The sequence below is a fragment of the Panthera uncia genome (genome assembly GCF_023721935.1).
Source record: "Panthera uncia isolate 11264 chromosome A3 unlocalized genomic scaffold, Puncia_PCG_1.0 HiC_scaffold_12, whole genome shotgun sequence".
Taxonomy (NCBI): domain Eukaryota; kingdom Metazoa; phylum Chordata; class Mammalia; order Carnivora; family Felidae; genus Panthera; species Panthera uncia.
This window is the reverse complement of record NW_026057579.1, coordinates 28,716,712-28,737,790: the sequence shown is the minus strand read 5'-3', so window position 1 is coordinate 28,737,790 and position 21,079 is coordinate 28,716,712. Positions and strand designations below refer to the sequence as shown.

Genomic DNA, 21,079 nt, shown 5'->3' with positions numbered 1-21,079 from the left:
GTAAGACTAGGAATGGCATTCTGGCTCAGCTACTAACTTGCTTCTGACCTTGAACAAAGTACTTAACCACTGACCTTCAGTTACTCATTTCTAAACTGAGATTGAAGGCTTCGTTGCAGGGCTTTCACGATTAGTAGAGAAGGTGAAATGTCAAGCCGGCACCTGGAACCGATGGTAAACAACGAATGGTAGCTATTATTACCATTATTGTGTAGCGGGGACAGTGATTTCTGGAGATGAGAGATAACGGCTCAGGTCTTAGAATTTATTATTATTTAGCTGGACATCCATTTGGGTATGTGTGGGAGGAAGAGTTTTCTCTTGCTCTGGAGTGCCTACCTTAGCTATAAAGCAGAAAGTTCCCTTTGGACGCCAAGAAAGTAAATGGTGCTTTCAATCTTTCACTTCTCAAGACAGGAGGAGTGACACCTGGAGGGTGTCACAGGGTGACACAGGGAGAAGAAACTGATGACAGGTGGCTAGTCCTTTTCTTTCCTTTTTGAGACCTGCCTGGCAGCGGGGAGACTACATTTTTCTTCTGCTCTTCTCCTTCCAGTGGTAAACACTTGTGGGTCAGGCCCAGACTCTGGTTCCCAAGAAGCATTATCCGTCCGACACATTCTTGTGACTGAGTATCTGAAATGTAACTCGTTGGAACTGATACGTGCTTTAATTTAAGTACACCCTAGATTTCAAAAACCATTAAAAAAAAAAAAGAATCAGTGTCTCATTACTATTTTTATACTGATTCCATGTTGAAATGATAATATGTGGGACAATTTCACCTATTTTGTTTCACTTTTTAAAATTTAGCTACTTGAAAACTTCAAATTCCACACGTGGCTCACATCATATTTCTATTGGGCAGCACTGATCTAGAGGCCACTTCTCTGGGCCCCACAAATAAAACTCAAGTTGGGAGACTGCCCTTCTGAGAGAGCGTATAAGCTCTGCAGCCCTAGGGTGTGCCCGGCAGAGCCGTCTGAAGGCCATCTGAAGGTCTGGCACAGGGAGCGACACGTGGAACCCCGATGTGGAGGGTCGAGCCACGTCTGTCACTCCCAATTTGACCAAAAACAAAGCTGTGATTTCCAACCACCTGATCTATCTCTTAACTGATCATAACTTGAGAAGAAAGGATGTTATTTATTGTTCTTTCCCCATCAAACCCCCAAAACATGATAGAAATATTTCTGTTCTCATGAAGTAGCACAGACATAAACTCCGGGTACACATACCCAGGAAAGGTAGTGTAAAGGTAGTGGTCCTCTTTAGGTCTAAAGGGGCACAGGCTTCAAAAACATCTCCATTGATTTCAGCGGAGGGTGGTTTTTGACCAAAATGAAACGTGGGCATGAATGGCAAACTCCCCCAGGAAACTGGTTTCTGAGACACGTGGGACTCTGCAGCAAAATGGCAGCAGCAGCCGTGGTGGGATTCGACTGAGAGGAACGCAGGGCCTAAATGATGCAGCAGGAAGCAGGAAGGCAGGGTGGCTACCAACAGGGACATGCAAAGTAAATCCATCTCAGAGAGGAGGCAGTACGGATGGATGGATTTTCCTTCCCGCCTGGTGAACGTATGCCACGGTCAACTCCAGATAGGCGACTTTCTCAACCCATCTCCTTGTTTGACTTCACCTGGCATCCTGGCAAAGCTAAATCCAGACGGGTTCCCATGTCTACTCTCCTTCCCCCCGTGTCACCGAGCCACTTCTGTGCTGTCCAGCATTCTAGGAAGGTGTGTCTGGATTGAACTGAAACCAGGCCTCTAGAACCATGTTTTGCTTGGCTGTTTCATGGCTGGTTAAGTTGCATGGCTATGGAGCTGATGCTGATATGATTTTATTTTTTTCTATTTTTAAAATGAGATGCATGAAGAACTGTAGGTGGGATTAATATAACTTCAGATGTGCTGAAGAAGCTCCACTACTCCAGTGAAAGAAAGTGTATTTTGCTGAAGGAACCTGCGATTACCCAAACACCTAAGTCAGACCTCTTTGGCTACGACAGCAGAAACCAGGGAAAATCATCCGTGGGCCTTACCTTTGTGAACTTATGAATTTTGTATTTTGATGTAACTGAACTCTAAAAGGGCAAGAGGCTTTGATTTTGGGGATGTCAATTTTTCCTCTGGGAATTTAAATTGCGACTATTTTACAGTTGCTGACCTGTATTACTTGGCGTATTTTCTATTCTCGCTTAAACTCCTTGTTTCATTTCTGATGAGTTTTAATTATCAGTCCAGTCGGGCAAAATCTGAGAGGAAATAATGCCTGAATCTGGTGTTTTGTCTACAGGGGGTCAGAAGAGTGTGCTCCTCTGATCTATTTCAGAGCCTTCTGGAAGCAAAGGCCACTAAGGGTCTCAGGAAGACATAGCATGAAACTCGTCTGTGTGAGGGGAATGGCCTCATGAAGTGGGAACACCAGGACCAGGTTCTGAAAGAAGTCGGACTCCTTTCTCCCCTTGTTGGCAACAGCTTTTGTGATTAAGCCTAATCAGGTAAGGGGACAAAAAGCCCACTGCCCGTTCCCCATCCTCCCCCGACGGGGAGAAAACTTCACTCCAAACAACGGACAGGAAACTACAGGAGGAATGCTTGTGGAATCTCTCTCCCTCTCCCACCATAATCTCCCCCACAGGAGAGGAGCTGACTGGAAGCCGTGGGGAGTGTGGCTGCCCCCTGGCTGCGGCCTGCCCGTCCACAGAATGACCTTCTGGAGCAGCTCTAAGGAGTCAAGTTTCACGCAGGTGTAAATGTGACAGAGAGGCCATTGGGCCGCAGACCCAGGCCACACTCTCCAATGCCAGCTGTTCCAACAATAGCTATTAACACTTACTGATTGTGGATATTTTTGCTTTCAGCTTTCTGAACCCTAAAGTGGGTGTTAGTGAAGTAGAGGAACATATTTAGGCATCACCCTCAAACGCTGCAGCAAAGAGACCTCAGAAAAATCACCTTTTCTCTGATCTGATACCCTGGCCTGGGAACACAGTTGAGGGTCTCTTAGGAGACGCCCCCTCATCCAAGCCCTGTCTCCCTTCGGATACATCTCTCGGTCACCTCCCAGAGAACTCCCTGCTGAGCTTGAGTAACAACAAAAGATGATGTGCTAATCAAAAAAATTAGAGACTAAACTGTGAAGAAAGAAAACCGATAGTGCACAATTCACAAGTTCAAAGGGAGGTAGAATGGCATTTCTAGGCACACGTTCCATCTTGCATTTTCAAATTATTTACAGAATCTCCACATCTGGACACTGATAAGAAATTAATCTCTTTTAAGGAACTGAAAATTTAAGGCAATCCTTTATGCATTTATCAGAACAAATCTTCATTATTCTTACTTATATCATAAATATTTAGGAAGCTGAAATGATCTCTCACATACGTATCAAAGTCAGTTGTAGTTTTAAAAACAATAACCTATTGGGGCGCCTGGGTGGCTTGGTCGGTTGAGCGTCCGACTTCGGCTCAGGTCATGATCTCACAGTCCGTGAGTTCGAGCCCCGCGTCGGGCTCTGTGCTGACAGCTCAGAGCCTGGAGCCTGTTTCGGATTCTGTGTCTCCCTCTCTCTCTGCTCCTCCCCTGTTCATGCTCTGTCTCTCTCTGTCTCAAAAATAAATAAACGTTAAAAAAAAAAAAACAAAAAAAAACAAACAAAAAAAACCCAATAACCTATGACAGTGGTTCTCAAAGTATGGGTCACAAACCACAAGGCTCTTTCAAGGAGTCTGCTGAGTCAAAATTATTTTTAGGACTCTAAGACATTATTTATCATTTTTTACTGTATTGACATTTATAGGTTGGTAAAAAAGCAATGGTGGACAAAACCGTGGGGTCTTAGCACAAATCAAGGGAGTGGCACCAGACTGGACTAAGAGTCACTGTGCTCTTTGCTGGCAAAGTTTCACTTAAGAGTGTTATTCTGCTTCTTCTTTGTTAATACATTTATTTATTTTTATTTATTTATTTAAATTCAAGTTAGTTAACATACAGGGTAGTATTGGTTTCAGGAGGAGAACCCAGTGATTCATCAACTACCTAGAATACCCAGTGCTCATCCCAGCAAGTGTCCTCCTAATTTAGCCCTATTTAGCCCATCTCCCCCGCCCCACTCACCTCCCCTCATCAACTCTGTTTGTTCTCCGTATTTAAGAGTTTCTTATGGTTTGTCTCCCTCTCTGTTTTTATCTTATTTTTTTCTTCCCTTCCCCTATGTTCATCTATTTTTTTCTTTTTTTTTTTAATGTTTATATTTATTTTTGAGACAGAGAGAGACAGAGCATGAGTGGGGGAGGAGCAGAGAGACAGGGAGACACAGAATCCAAGCAGGCTCCAGGCTACAAGCTGTCAGCACAGAGCCCAACACGGGACTTGAACTCACGAAGCATGAGACCATGACTTGAGCCGAAGTCAGACGCTTAACTGACCGAATTACCCAGGCACCCCACATCTGTTTTGTTTCTTAAATTCCACATACAAGAATGTTCTTGATGAAGGAGTAAAAATTACTAATATTATTAAGTCTCAAACATTGAGTGCACGGGTTTTTAATATTCTGGGTGAACTGACATATATACACAAAGCATTTCACTGTATACCAAAGCATAATAAGGAAAAAGCATTTGTGTGATGGTTTGATTTATGAACTGAAGTAGTTTCTTTTTGCGTGCATGATCATTTTTGCTTAAAAGAACAACTAATAGAAAACTCTGGTTGTTCAGACTTGGATATTTCGCAGACATTTTCTCCAAAGTGAACAAAATGAGCCTGTCACTTCAAGGAAAACGATTCATACTATTTGTTGCCACTGATAAAATTTGAGCTGTCAAGCAAAAAATTAGAATTTTGGAAAACTCGTATCCACCACTGTGAGACTGACAGCTTTCCGATACTTAAAGACTCATCTGCTAAGAGGAGTGTTCATATTAGTACATGTGACTGTCGATACTGCATAATGCAATTTATCAACATCTGGTTGATCTGCATAACTCAACGGATCACGATTTTCCAAAGGCCTAACCCGTTATATTACAAACCACACATGGGTAAAAGATACACCCAGAGTGCAACATAGACCAGTGGTTTTAATGTAACAGAGTACAAAGGGTTCAACCATACGGTTTTAGATTCTACACTGCAATTGGCCTTTAAAAAATCTACCACTTGTGGAGTTTCAGTGTAGGATCAAAGGAGAGCACGCCAACTCATAGGCTATGAAAGCACTCCTCCCTTTCCAACCTCGCATCTGTGTGAGGCTGGGTTTTCTTCATTTACTTCAACCCAAACAACAAAAACTGAAGGCATAAACATGAGAATCCAGCTGTGTTCTCTTAAGTGAGACACGTAAATATAAAATAACGTTAGTCTTTCATTAATCTTTTTTCTTTTGGAAGCAGTTATTTTCCATTAACATATGCTATTCATGTCAACCCATGTAATGGGTCTATTATTGGTAGTTATAAGCGAATTAAATAAATATTTCTAAAATTTCTTCATTTCAATTTCTAACATGATAAATATCTATAGATATATCCTTAATAAACAAACTCTTTTTACAGTTTTCAATAATTTTTAAGAATGTTAAGGCACTCAGATCAAAAGGTTTTACCATCACCAGTTTTGATAATAACTGTTTAAACAACACTGAAGGAGTTCCTACTTCATACTGTGCTAGGAACTGGAGAAGTAGATAAAAGGCAGCATCCCTAGCCTCAAAGAATTTCTAATTTCATGAAGAGTGTAATTCTCAATTATAACAATTTTACTGTAAAAAAGAAAAAAAACATTTCAACTTTCTTAGGAATGTATTTACATCTTGATGTTCTCAATGGCAACTAACCTTGTATATGGCACACAGCTGATATCTAAATACTTAGTGATTCAGTCTGAATCTACATAATATGCATTTGATTTGTGCATCAGAAAGTCCTATATCTGCCACATACTTAGGTACTGGGCATTGCCTAAGCATTTTTACATAGGATTCAGACACTGACTGCTCTTTATGGTGACAAAGGTGCTCCGTCCTTAGTGAAAAGACCCTGAAGTTACAGCAACAGTGCAGCCTTTCACTGAGACAAACCTTAGGAAATAAATTTTATTTTTAGGTCATATCATGGTTTTTAAGACAAATTTACTCTTCCAGATTTTATATCAAATAGTCTGGATAACAGGATGAGGGAAGAAACGGTAGGTTATTTCAGGAACAATCATAACATGAAAAAGAGATTCCCTTATTCTGCTTCCATAGCTCTAGAAGGCAGAACCGAAAGGTGGAAACTATAAGGAGCCTGAAAAAAAATGTGTTTTTACACACACACACACACACACACACACTAGGGGCAGTAACTTAATTATCAATAAGTATGATGCTTGAGGGTCAGAGGTCAGACCTATTTTTCTATTTTCCCCCACTCTAACCCAAAGGAGACAGCATGTTTCCATCAGAAACAAATGGTGGGAGTTGAAACAGAGAGTGCAACCAGGGTGGGGTGTGGGTGGTCAATGTCCATCCAACTTCAAGTTGAGAAGCACCTGGCAGGAGGCAGAAGGCCTGTGTTAGTTCTGTGATTACCTGGGGCTCTTAAAGTAGGGTCCTAGCAAGCTCCTGGGTAGCAGTTCGTAAGTGAGCAGAGGATTTCCCACATCGTCACTTAAGGATGCAACCCTCCCCGCCATTCCCAGCGCGTGGGGGTATAAAAGGCTGGGAGTAAGGAGAAGGCTGAGGTCGCACCTAAGTCCCGTCTTAGCACATCACATCTGAACCAAGCACACAGTGTTTTGACCCCAAATGCAGCTTCTTTGATCATTTTCCTGGATTTCTAACCCACTAACTTGCCCTCTGTCCCTTCTACAAAATGTATCTAATTGCTTAACCGGAAAAGCAATAGGAAAGCAACTCTTACCTGACTCCACAAAAAAACAAACAATTTAGATTTGCAGCAAATGAACTTTAAACATTTGTGTTCTCTGAAGCTTCTGCATATTCATCACCTCAAATGTCATGAAAATTCAATCTCTGCCTATATGACATAATACCACTTTGTGCATATTTTCCCCAGAATTTCCACAAATTCTGCCAATGCAAATGGCAACTGAATGACAATGATCTCGAAGGCAAACAGCCCTCTCTGGCTTATTTTGTCAGGGGAAGGGCACAAAGTGCAGGCTTCTGGACCCTCCTGTCTGAATTCTAGCACCTATACAACAGCTTCGTGCTCTTGTCCCGCACTCTAGAACTAGCTCACCAGTTCCTTCCACAGTTCGGTTTGGAATTAAACGTGGGTACACATTTGAAAACCGCACATCACATGTGAGCAGTACAGACTTATTTTACATTTTTAACATCATGTACGAGCTGTGGGAACATCTGGTGTTTTGCAAATTTGGCCAAATCCAGCTGCACTTCCTTTTCCAAACGTGTCCTCTGACATGTAAGGGTTGTATTTCAATTTGAATTTCTCTCGCTCTCTGTCTCTCTCTCTCTGGCACAGTACTGTGGGACTTCAAGCAAGCACTGTACCTAAACTTTATACTCTTCCTCTCTCAAAGGAAAACTGAAAGCTTGCCAATTAATAACATGAGGAAAAATAGCTAGACCAAAGATGTAAAATTAATTTTAAACGCTTCTCTCTCATTTTCCTATAGCTTGCCTGACTCAGTAGAAAACCATCTCTTTTTTTTATATTTATTTAAGCAATCTCTATCCCCAATGTGGGGCTCAAACCCATAACCCCAAGATCAAGAGTCACATGCTCTTTCCTACTGAACCAGCCAGGCGCCTCGAGATAGTTGACTACACAAGGGTATCTTGCTAAAGATGACACCATCTGAATGGAGAGAAAGCAATGCCATAGTTATTGACTCACTCTTTACTGGGTCAGCCAGACATGTTCTCCTCAGGAAAAGTGCACAGACAATTGGGTCATACGTTTTCAGGTGGTTGGAGAATGTGCTGTAACCGAAAGTCATCGGACTTGAAACATCATAGATAACAGCTCAAACTCGGAGTGGATTCTATGTCCACGTTTTACGTTGAATCCTGAGTAAATCACTGCTGCTGGAAATCTAGACTCATCTGTCCCCTTCCATACACACACTCACAATTAGCACGTGGCCTCGGCGATGGCATGCTACTCTTTGTCCTGCCCTCACATAAAGCATTGAAAACCCACATCAGGCTGAGGGGAAAGAAACGGCCTTAGAGTGAGCCCCCCCAGCCCCCCCACCCCCCGGTCTTCCTGGCTTCCTGCCTGGTCTGTTTGCTTGTCCAGCTCCTGTAGCCAGTTCATGGTCCCACCTCTGGAGCCTTTTCCTTGCACCTCAACTCCCCACTTGGTTCCTTCCCTTCCCTGCATGTGTACTTCTTTGGACTCCAGCCCTCTTCTCGTTCCGGGAGATTCCAAACCCACGTTTGCTGGACTCTTGCCTTTTTCCCATACTTGCCAGGTTCCTGCCCACCCTTCTTTGTTCAGACTCAGCCCTGCTCTGGGCACATCCCAGGACAGGCTACTCCACTTGGACTGAATGTCCCCGGGGCTCTCTGGGCCCTGCTCCCCTACAGCTCCTACAATGGCCCCAGGCCCTTGACTCTAGCTGCTGGTTCCAGGGCTCCTCACATACAGTACAGTTCGGGGGTTAAGAGCAAGGACTCTGGAAAAAAGCCTTCTCAACTTCACGCTGTGGCTCCTCTATTACCAAATTAACTTTGTAGGCCTCACTTTCCTCACCTGTCAAAATGGGGGTAATAATATATCTGTACCACAGATTACTCAGCCACAAGGAGGGAGAGGTCTACCAGATTCCTCAGTCTAAACCACAGAGCTATTAAGTTGCAGGTTCAAAGTTCAAAACCAGGTTCAAAGGACTTGAAACACGTACTCTTTTCAAATATATGAGGCTATCTTCCTTTAAAATCATTTTTAGTTGCTTCCTTGGAAACAACAAAAACGATCATTTCCTTTGCATAGCAGTGCTTGTAAAATTTCTTGATTTTAACGTTTGTTTATTTTTGAGAGAGAAAGAGAGAAAATGTGAGCAGGGGAGGGGCAGAGAGAGGGAGACGCAGAATCCAAAGCAGGCTCCAGGCTCTGAGCTGTCAGCACAGAGCCCAATATGGGGCTCGAACTCGCAAACCGTGAGATCATGACCTGAGCTGAAGTCGGACGCTTAACCAACTGAGCCATCCAGGCATCCCTGCAGTGCTTGCAAAATTTAAAACCAAGTTATTAACTAAAGTGCTTGAGTTCTAATAGTCAGTGATGAGGTCCTTGGTTCCAACCACAACTGCTAATCGAATAAGTTAGTTAGAACTAGAATTCCCCACAGATGTTTGAACCTCTACCTGTATCAACCTCCAAATGAATGACTTGAATTCTTAGCCTTTACACTAAATTTTCAGGCTAATATGAGCCATGTGAAAAATACTTGTAATATAAAAAAACAAAAAACAAAAAACAAAAAACAAGGAATGCATCTCCAAAAGAGATTCAAAAGAACTGTATCTCCAAAACTCTCTTTTTTCCAAAAGAAAAAAAAAAGTACTCGCGATAGTGGGGCACCTGGGTGGTTCAGTCTTAAGTGTCCGACTCTTGATTTCTGCTCAGGTCTTGATCTCATGGTTCGTGGGATCGAGCCCTGCATCAGGCTTGGGATTCTCTCTCTCCCTCTCTATCTGTCCCTACCCTGCTCACTCTCACTCTCAAAATAAATAAACTTAAAAAAAAAAAAAAAGTTTAAAAGTACTTGTGATAGGGTACTGGGCAGACTTGCCAGCTTGGAGACGGGGAGAGCAGCAGCCAAGACCGGCAAGCAGAGGAGGAAAAAGTTCCAAAGGCAACAGAGCTCAGCAGTTGAGACCATAGGTGGGAGGTTTCTTCGGGAGAGACATTCCCTGCCACCAAACAGCGAGAATTTTGTTTTACAGTAAGGTCCCGAGACGGCAGGAAGAGAAGGAGAAGGACTCAGATTATTTATTTACTCTGTATGAAACTAGGTATTGTTGAAGGATCCAGAGCAGGAATTGGGAGTCCAGTTAAAGGTGCTCAGACCTAATGTAGACATTAGAAAATGTCTACAGAGACTTCCGTGGATAATTCTATCACCAAGTCATACACTACATGGAATTCATGCAAAAATTTTTAGGGGCTCGATTTCACCACAGCTGAGCTGTCAGCCTGCCACTGAAAGCAGGTAATGTGGGTGGGGCACTGGACCTGCTTCCCGCTTCGCAACTGGAAAGAACAAGGTGGCGTATTCACTGTGACGCAGGAGAACCGTAACGTGTACAAGACGCACACGTGAATTAGAAAGAGTCAAGTCAGATTTAGACTACTTGCACATCTGGGCCAGAGGCAAATGGTTTCCCAAGTAGAACATCTCGCGCTTAGCCAAAAACGAAAACGTCAAACATGTTAAGTATTCTCCATCCCAAGAACGGAAACAAAAACAATCTACTGGATTTAAGAGCCGTTTTGGTTTCTTCTACAGCATTCAATGCCCTTTCAACGATCTTTTCAGTTACCTTGGTCACAGCTTTCGGAGAAAATGTAATGGCATCCACCACCGTGAGGAGGTCGCCCGGGTGGAGGCGATCAAAGTACTTCACGCAGACATCATAGGCGCGGAGCCACTCGGGTGAGGACCCCGGGACTTGTTTAATGAGGTGCGGGTCTCCAGTCCAGAACAGCTTCTGCAGCCAGATGGCGTACAGAGAGCTCGGGGAAAGCATGTGTCCATCCTTTGCGGGGATTTTGGGAACAAGTTTGGAAATAGATAAGATATTTTGACTTGAAAGAACTGGCTCCAGGGCTTCAAGAGGATTCGTGCTGTCATCGGTCAGCTTTTTGTAATTAAGACCTAATGGAACGAAAAGAAAAAAAGGGAGTGGGTTCTTTCCAACATAAACATACAGGAGCTTTCACACACACACACACACACACACACACACACACACACAGCCCTCTGGACTGCTGAAGGGAAAATTTTATCTACCAATTTATAGCAGATATTCTGTCGATTACAGAGATCAGAAGATGTGAGCTCCTGTTCCAGCCTGCGAGGCGGTCAGCTGTGCGGTCCTCCACAGGCCGCCCGCTTCCGCGTGCCTCAGGTTTCCTCAGGTGCCTCAGGCGTGCACACTGGAGAGGGCTTATCCCCTGGCTTCCTCCATCCTTCTACGTCCTTCCACGGCACCTATATTTCCTTTGACCAGCATGCTCATTGCACTGCATTCTATTTCCCCATAGTTCATCTGCCATCCCACCAACTACCTGCAGGCAGGGATGCAATTTTGCTCCTTTTCTTGCATCTGGTCCAGCTTCTAATTTGGCTACTCGGTAAACCACTGACAGACTGAAATAAATTCTCACAACTGTTTTAAGTATTGAATGAATATAGATTTCAAAGTAAATTATAAAGTATTATACAGACTGGAGAGGTATTAATGTGTTTAATGTCTTAGTTAGGAGCTTAGAGAGACAGGGATACCATTCTAAAGACTGCCACCATTTATCAAAGGTGCAAATGCTCTTATTTTAAGGGTTTCACGCATCCTTAAAACACAGAGTCTCCAGTGAGGTGAAATTCGGCCAAATTGCCAAATGTGAAGTGTCCCAGCCCCGTCCTCTCTATAGATAAAATAGAACCACTGGGAGTAGGGAACAGACCTCTGGAGGATTAGTCAAAAACTCCAGATCTCAGCACCAGGCCTACTGTAAGACAAAGTCAATGTGTGACTTTCAATAGGTCTCTTATAGTTTCTTTGGTATTTAATGCCTTAAACAGTAAGTAAAGGAGTTGCAAAGATAATAAATAAAGTCAATTAGCATCAGATCCTGTGATTTCTGATCTCTGCCAGTCACAAAATGCACAAACATGACTGTGCACAAAAAAATTAATTCCTGGCTTTAGTTTAAAGAATGTGTTCAAGCAGGGAAAGGATCGTCTTACCTGCAGCAACGACCTTAAATTTCTTCAGCAGCCGAATGTGCGTTTCTGGCTTAATGGCATATTGCCCCAAATCTGCACAGCCACAGCTTTCCAGAAGAGAGAAATAATATAGCAACCTTTCGTGATCAAAGCCACCTATAGCGGGGTAAATATACTTGACCATGTGCTTGTGAAAGGCTTCAGGATCAGTCTTCAAAGTCTCAAAGAGATGAAGGGCTTGGGCTCGATTTTCAATTTCTACTGTGGACAAACTGAAATTAAGGACAAAGAAATTGTGTTAAGGTTTGGTCCCTTTAGTAAACAATTTGTTGTTGTTTTTTTTCCCCCTGACTGAAAAAGACAGGCCGCTTCTTACAAGTCCCTTCTTCTTGTCAATCAATTTCAGCAAACCACCAGAATGTGGGCTGTTTATATAAGGGCAAATAGGAGTGTTAAATGCTTAGTATTATACAATTTTCGCATCCTCTCATATGGGTCACAGCAACCCTGTGAAGTAGGGTTCACATTCCTTCAGATGGGAGAGTCACCCAACACTTAACATCCAGGAGATGAACCCAGACTTGTCAGCTTCCGTTATGCATTATTTATTCATGTCACAAGAAACACTTAAAATCTGAGCTTCATTATAGAAATGTAAACAACATTATTGTTTCAGGAATTTAGGAAATGGTGGGGTAGAAGAAACAAGTCCAACTTTGAGGCATATAAGTTTGACACCCAAGAGCCCCGAACTGCTATTCAATACACCCACATTTGATACTGTGTTCAAAGAGAATTAAAATGGGAAAGAACAGATATGTTCACTTGACTTATCTGTGGTAATGAATGCCATTAGAATGAACACACTTCTTGGTATTTTCACCGTGATTTAGAGGTCTTTATAATGTAATAAAAAAAGGTCATTTAAGGTTAAAGTACTGCAAACAATTTTTAAGGAGTCTTAGTTTGGTCAATCAGTTTTTATTTCCGGGGGTAAAGGGGAAGACTTAATTTTGGTCTTGGCTTCTCCCCGGACAGAACATAATGCCTCCAGCCCAGTGTAACCCTGATGCCCCGTGCAGAGTAAGTCAGCACTCATAGAAATGTCCAGTCTCCGGGGCATTCAGCAGTAGCATACAAAGGCTGCGAGGGGTGCCAGGGAGACTTCTGGCGGAATCAAAGTTAGATCACATACAACTGAAAAGCAGCATCTCTGAAATATGATGCCCTATTTAATGGAATTCCCACTTTTAGGAAGTGCCAAGACATGTTTTTTGGTTTAAGGACATAAAGTTAATACAAATTATGTTTTAAAATTTTTATAAGGGTGTGAGGATACTTGGGATACCAGCAGCAATCCATAAAGTGAAAATATCAAGTAATTTTTTTAAATACTCTTTTAACTGTCACTTCTCGAGAAACTCTGTTTTTCTATTAAGACACAGTTCAAACATCTATAAAAATGTCCCCAGTCTATAAAAATGTCCCCGACTGCCTCCTCTGAGCATCCTTCTCTTCTGGCACTCATAACGTGCTGTGACTTTTCATTACCTTGTCTGTCTCCCTCACTAGGCTACGTACCACTTGATGGAAAAGATGATACCCTATCTTCATCTTTAGTTTCTTAGTTCCAAACACCAGTGTGTGGTAAAAAGGAAACATTCAACATGTGTCTTATGAATGCCAAACAGATGGGTGGATGAACAAAACGTAGGTGTCCTCCAGGGACTAGGCAACCCTGCTCGTCGCTGGGCGAGAGTATAAAGATTTACAACAGGGGCGCCTGGGTGGCTGAGTCGGTTAAGCGTCCAACTGTTGCTTTCAGCTCAGGTTATGATCTCATGGCTCCTGGGTTTGAGCCACACTTCCAGCGTGGAGCTTGGCTGGGATTCTCTCTCTCTCCCTGTCTCTCAAAATAAATAAATAAACTTAAAAGAAAAAAAAAAAAGATTGACAACACAGAGCTCTACCCAGCAGTTTGAAAAGCTAGTTGAGTTCTAAATACTTAAGAGTTAAAGCACAATGCAAAATAATGGTAAGGACAAAGGCCACACAACCATATTCTAATTAACAGTAGGATCACTAAAGCTGTATCTTGAGAGGAGGTAAATGTCAATGTTAACAGAAGGCTTACTGAAGGAAGCACTTGAGCTTGGCACTGAAAAAAGGAATGAAGCAAAAAGAGTTTAACAGAGGTATCGAGACAAGAAAGCACAAGGTCTGTACAACAAATGAGTATAAATGAATGGCTGGTCAGAAAGCAACCTTGATACTATCACTATTCAAAGTATGCAATGTCACCTCTGAAATATACTGTACGCTCAGTCGTGTATGAACGCGATTCACAGAATTTCTGATGTTTCTGCATAATTTGTAAAACGAAGTCTGCAGTAAACAGCAAACCGTGTAACCCCAGGAAGACAGGTCATATGGATGAAAACTTGCAGGCAGAACAGCATGCCGATGGAGGGGGGAGGGGAACACACATGCACTTCTTAGGCTGATTCCTAAGCAAGGCAAGTGAAATCTAAGTAATTACCAACCCACAGACGAGAGACTGCCATCAGAGAGGTTAAGCGACCTGCTTAAGACAAAGGGTCCACATCTGTTTGGACTTGGCGTGTGTTCTGCTCAGCTCATCACAAAGTAGCCTTTGACTAATGAAGGTCAAGTGTCTGCAGTACCAACCATGTCAAAAACAGGAGTTTTTCTGTAATGAACATTAGTTCTCTCTCCCAGCGGCAATGCTCTCAAAGAGTTCTCCTGTCATACTTCATTCTTAACACCCTGATAAACAGAATACTTGAGATAGACTCATCTACAAAGTGGCCAGTGATTAAGCCCTAACAGTTTTAGTTCACTGGTGATTGGCTTCATTCTGAATATAGTCTCTCCTAACCAACACGACTTTCCCCTTTGCCCACCCACTTATTCTTCTGTGCCTACAATTCGGTTTGTCCGATGTGCAATTTTACCTACTTATCTTGTCAAGAGAGATCTGGAATACCTTTAGTGATACATGATTAAATGCCAAAACCTGCCTCTTCAGTAAATTACAATGTGCTAAGATCTTTTATAGACGCCAGTAATCAATAACCCATTTTAATAGTTTCCATTGAAAGAAGCTGTTATCTTCCCTTTGGAACAAGAAATGAAAACTCTGCTTGGAAAACAATTCCAAAGAACCCACATTCAAGAGAATATGAAGAAATACCATGAAACCACTATGGACTTTTCACTAATCAAATTAATGATTACCCTTGAAAACAGTTTAAGTGCTTTATCTTGAGCCAAGTTTTAGCCATAAAGCAGCTTATATATATAATGCATATTTAACTTTCAGAGATTAACTAAAGGAAGAAACTAGCATGAGTTGTACCCGGTGCACAAGGAATAAATTAATAGCACTAATCCTTTGATTAGTGTTCTGTAATGGCTTCAAGTTGTCAATCACCCAAAAACGTGATTCAAGAACAGCATGTATTGAAAGAACTTATATTCAAATAGGAAAACAAATTTATTTAAATATGTTTTTCTTTACTCAGTCTGAGACTGATTGATAATAAAGTTCTATTACCTGTCTGAACAATACCGAGAAGAGGAAAGGAAGGAAAAAGGACGGTGGGACAGGAGAAGGCAGACGGCGGCTGGGAAAGGCAGAGACAAAGGGATGGGGATATGGCTTCACACAGTCCAGATGTACTAACTTACAGGCATTTCCACCAAAGACTAATCCTAAAAGTTTAAAGACATATGGGTCCAAATTCATGACCCTGATCATGAGCGAACAGGGTTCCTCCACTGATGCCTGTGCAAAGAGACAATTCTACCCTCTAAGTTATAACTACTCTGACCTGAGGGAAACAATCCAAGGTATTTACCACACAAATGCTCAGAATGAACTTGACGTGGCCGACTTGATGTGCAATGCTGCCTGACAGTTGCACATGGGACTACAAAGAGAAAATAAGGTCAAAATAGTCGTGGCATTTTTCAGTTTTGCCAACATTTTGGCCAAGTCTTTGTAAAATGAAAAATGGAATTTAATTTTACAAGTTCACCTACACGGTTGATGAGATGACCAATAATGAGCATCTCTGTCTATTTCTTGTCATACAACTACTCAGATCCTCTGCGGAATGTTGTATATGAACAGAGCATGATGGGGCAGGCCATGAGAATAGGCTTTGTCTCCTCTACAACGACAATCCTGACACCTTAGATTTTCACTGGTTTACATAGTCTCATATTATTACCTAACAAAAAAATATTTTCAAAGATACCACAGCACAGAAATAGATGAATAGGTACCATTTACTGAGCATTTAGATGTTAAGTGCCATGTCAGATCATTTATTTCTCACAAAGCAGATACCTTATAATTAATGTTGACTTGAAAAATAACTATTCAAAGATAAGATGTACAATGTTGGGCTAATACTGGTCATAGGATGGGTTTGGTGTATATGATCTGTTTCCAGAATTAACAACAGCTGTTTTTTGAGCACCTACCACATGTCAGGTATTTTGTATAAATCTCTGAAATCTCACAGCAGTCCAGTCAAATGGAATGAGAAAACTCATTTTGCAGGCAAGGAAACCTAATACATACAGGGCTGAAGCAACGTGTCTACCTGGCAAGAACACTTTAGTAGGAAGTCACAGAGCCAGAGTTTGAACCCAGGATTCAGAGTCTGAGCACTTTCCACCAGATGGAAACAAGCCAAAGTGCATTGTCTTGCTTACATTTTATGCCAGTGTCAGGAGCTTTTGACAATTTGGGAGAGAAGTGGCCTTAATGGTCACAACATGGAAAGGAAGGTTGCAGATGTATGCAAGGAACGGCTTCCATTTTGGTAATGGTGGTAATCAGTTCTTCCATTCTTAGGAATGGCAGGTTTCTTCTTAGGCACAATGCAAATCAGAGTGTGGGTCATGATCCACAACCCCCTGCCCTTAGGCCAAAAGAAAGATCAAAACCAAATTTAACGACTACAGAAGGCCTATGACCTGAATATCTATATTCAAACTTCCTACTCTAATATGGATTTTTTTTTTCCTGGTCCTGAGTTTTTATTTTATCCTAATTTTCAATGTTACGAGCTACTTTTAGTAAGCCGAGCTACCTTAAATCCTCTCTCTATACGCTAACTATTCTCACACTAACTTCTCAACCAAGCCAGGCTTCCTTAAGGGAGGAGACAGAGAAAAGGCCACGATTTAGAATCCTTTACAGCGTGGCCGTGTGGACACAATTCTGCCTCTGAGCAGCAGCAATCCTGGGACACAAGTCCTGTGTATCTTCTGTTTCAATTCAGAAAGAGACAGACGCCTTACAGTTTATTCATCCTCCCACAGCTAGAACTTGCCCTGGTTCACCCCTGTACCTGAGAACAAAAGAATCCTACCAAAGAATATGAAACTGTGAGGGGCGCCTGGGTGGCGCAGTCGGTTAAGCGTCCGGCTTCAGCCAGGTCACGATCTCGCGGTCCGTGAGTTCGAGCCCCGCGTCAGGCTCTGGGCTGATGGCTCGGAGCCTGGAGCCTGTTTCTGATTCTGTGTCTCCCTCTCTCTCTGCCCCTCCCCCGTTCATGCTCTGTCTCTCTCTGTCCCAAAAATAAATTAAAAAAAAAAAAAAAAAAAAAAAAAAAAAAAAAAAAAAACGGAAAAAAAAAAAGAATATGAAACTGTGAAAAATAGAAGGGTGCAGGCAGGTTCCATGTGCCAGGGGGCCCCTTGCCACGCGTCTAAAGGAGACTGAGAAGGCGGTATCATGATCTCTGACACTTGGGTAATCACCTGGTGATTCAAAGGTGGCTATCAGAGTGAAATGAAAATGCAGGATGCAGGCCTTCAGATCTGCTGTTTAATTAAGAAGGGAAACAACGGAAAGTGTCACCAAGGATGACAGTCGAAGGGAGTTCTGGCCCCTACTTACTTCTCCTGTGCTAAGGTGCCATATGCTCCAGCCACAATGGTTTTCCTTTAGTTATGCAAAATACCAAGATCTTTCCTGCTCCAGAACCCGTTCCCTCTGCCTAGACTGCTATCTACAACTTGTGCACTTCCTTTATGGTACTTACTAGGACTAGCAATTTACTTTTTGGCTATTTTCAAGTGCGTGCATGCGTGTGTGCATATGTGTGTGAGTGTGTGTGTGAGTGTGTGTGTGTGTGTGTGTGTGTGTGTGTGTATGTGTGTGTGTTGAGAGTGGGCACGTCTCCCCTATTACAATATAAGCTTTGTGAAGGTAATAATGTGTCTGTCTCATTCAGCACTTAAACCTAAGCTTAGAATAGGAAGACACTATAAAAATAATAACATGTAGTGAGTGAACAAATGTGGTACTATTCAATCGTCTAGAAGCATCCTCTGGTATTTTAAAAATGATCTTGTGTCCAAAACTTAAAGATGCTCACAGAGTCAGCAGAATTGACAAGAATAATAACAGGAATAACGCAACAGTATGACAGAGCCGCCAGGCTATATACTTTCCACAGATCCTCTCTTACCTTTACAACCTTACAAGGCAAGGATAATGGTAGGATCACTGAGGAAACAATGACTCAAGAGGATTAAGAGGCTTGCTCACAGCTACATAGTTGGGGTTATGGGCAGCAGATGTGGACCAAATGTGGCCAGACTCCAAAACCCGTGCCCTCATGCTAAGCCACACATACACTGGTAGTTGATGGTATAAGTATTTCTGCTGGTCTCTTCTAAAACGTCCCTCTTCTAAAACATCCAGAACAGCCCAGAAGTGAAGTTGGCCACCGAGGCCGTAATGAGTGATAGATATACATCAGCCCTGAGCATGGGGAGCTGAACATGCCCTGCAGAACAGCCGGGGTGTGCCAGCTGGAAGGGACGCCAGGCACATGTGGCCACTCAAAGTCATCACTGATATTTACAATGACTAAGAAGAAAACAATGGGGCGCGGGGGAAATAAGGGGAAGAAGGAGACCAAGAATTCAAGTATGGGTGTTTACGATGATTATCTCCTTCTCACAGGAGTGAAATTCCAGGAATAACTGCCAGTAATGATGTACTGGTCATGTGAAAAGGGGTGCAGGTTTGATATTTTACCGTGAAGTCATTTAATTTTTGTTATCCCTTAGAGTTGAGGAAAATAAATTCCCCGAGAACTGAATTACCTTGCATCGGGACATACAGCTAGAGACTGACAGTTAGTATTTGATCCAGCTACGGTGATTTGAAGGCTTATGCTCCACTGCATAATGCTGCCTCACCCAAGACGGTGTGCGCCCCTCTGTATGTGAGCTGGGCAGGGAATATCTCCAAACTCAACCAACAGGAAAGAGAATGTAAAATTACAGGAAAATCAACTTTTCAGGGAAAATGACTTTTTAAAGGGACAGAAAAGCAAAAATCTTCAGGAAAGGAACATTATTTTTCTGACCTATTAACTTCTCATAGGCATTGACTCAACAAGTAAATGTTGGGCAATCTCTATTCTATTAACAAGGCTGGTTTCAAACGCCTGTCTTACCAAGTGTGATTAAACAGTAAGGCGAACCACATCTTTTAAGTAAGGAATGAGGGGCACCAAACACCACTTGCTAAATCAATATTAGGTGTTTTGTCACTCACGAGTAATGATGCCAGGCGGTAATGATTTCCTGCTTTTGTAATTGCTGTGCGTCTCCATAATCACACTGCTATCAGATATAATGATATGCTGTAACAGTCTTGCACGTTACTAGATTGCCTGATAATTTATAATAAATTCAGACCAATGGACCAATCCTGCTTATATAGATATGATACCCTTTTATGTAACATTCAATGAAAGGAAAAAGATATTTAATAAAATGCCAAGATATTTTTTAAATGCCAATGTGCATAACAAACATTTATTTGAACCTATTACTGGACTTTAAAAACGGTGCAGTGCAATATTTATCACAGATAAGACTACCACCCGTGTGGTCATTTGTTTAGCATCATCCAATTATAATCTGTCGCCCACACTAGACTACAGGTTCCAAGACAGCTGGGATGCCAGTGTTTGCTGACTACTGTAACCTGAGTATCAACACTGTTCCTGGTACACGGTAGATTCTCAATAAAAGCAAACAAACAAACAAAAGAAACCTCTGAATAAACACACCAACATTACAGTAACTCAGGGCTATTATTACTGAAACACAAAAACTAATAAACTGTTGTTGGAATATGGGTGTATCAGGAGACATATAAAGAGAGAATGTACAGATGTTGGTCTACTCCAGGTCAAAAGGAAAGGTGAAATTGCACTTCACAAGGTCAAGATCCTTCTAAAGTAGAACTGAGAAAAGACAGACATGGAAATAAACGTACATCTGAATCGTGCACTTACCCGCTGTCCGTGAACAGGAACTCCAAATGCGTCATGAGAACTTCCCAGCGGGAGACACTGTAACGCTGTGCCAGAGAAAGGGCAATGCTGTAGACGTTCTCCTCAAGTGTTCTTCAAGAACGTCCATCAGCCACAGGGAAGGGAAAGAAGAGAAACACATTACCCTTAATCAGCAACAAAACTGTTCATTAGGACTCTCTCCAGCTGCAAGGGGTGCAGCCGGCACCGGCCTTAAAAAGACATTTCACAGCAATTCAGGAAACGTACTTCCCAGGCATGTTAATGCCCCTTTCTCACCGCGGTGCACTGCAACTGACCGAGGAACTGTCCAGAACGGTGGTTCTCCACCGAGGGGGATTCTGTCCCCCAGGGGACATCTGACAGTGTCTGATTATCATGGCAAGAGAGGAGGAGGACAGCGTTACTGGCATCTAAGTGGGGAAAGGACAGGGATGCTGTCAAACTTCCCGCAAGGCACAGACGGCTCTCCCACAAGGCATTATCCAGTCCAAAATGTACGGAGGTCAAAAAATTCTGGTACAGACACCAGAGCCTACAGGCCAACAACAGTGCAAAGGAAATGTATCCCTGCCCTACAGGCATGTATCTGAGAAAGCACACTCAACAAATGTTTATGTTTTCCAGACTGTATCACGTACTGTGCTAGCTACGTGGGACACAAAGACAAACAAGACATTTCTTGAGGAACTCACACCCTAGTGGAGGATGTGAGATGTCAACCAGGAACCAAATACAACGGGGGGGGGGGGGGGGGGGGGGGG

General features: G+C 42.5%; 1 protein-coding gene across 3 annotated transcripts in view; it reads right to left on the bottom strand.

Annotated features, from left to right (window-relative positions):
• NBAS (NBAS subunit of NRZ tethering complex) overlaps positions 1-21,079 on the bottom strand; it is a 328,333-nt gene that overhangs the window by 77,177 nt on the left and 230,077 nt on the right. For all 3 annotated transcript variants that reach the window (XM_049652503.1, XM_049652501.1, XM_049652502.1), the window contains 3 exons: positions 20,298-20,408; positions 11,959-12,209; positions 10,532-10,866 (listed from right to left, as the gene is read on the bottom strand). In XM_049652503.1, coding sequence (XP_049508460.1) covers positions 10,532-10,866; positions 11,959-12,209; positions 20,298-20,408 — 697 coding nt within the window. The remainder of the gene's footprint in view (positions 1-10,531; positions 10,867-11,958; positions 12,210-20,297; positions 20,409-21,079) is intronic.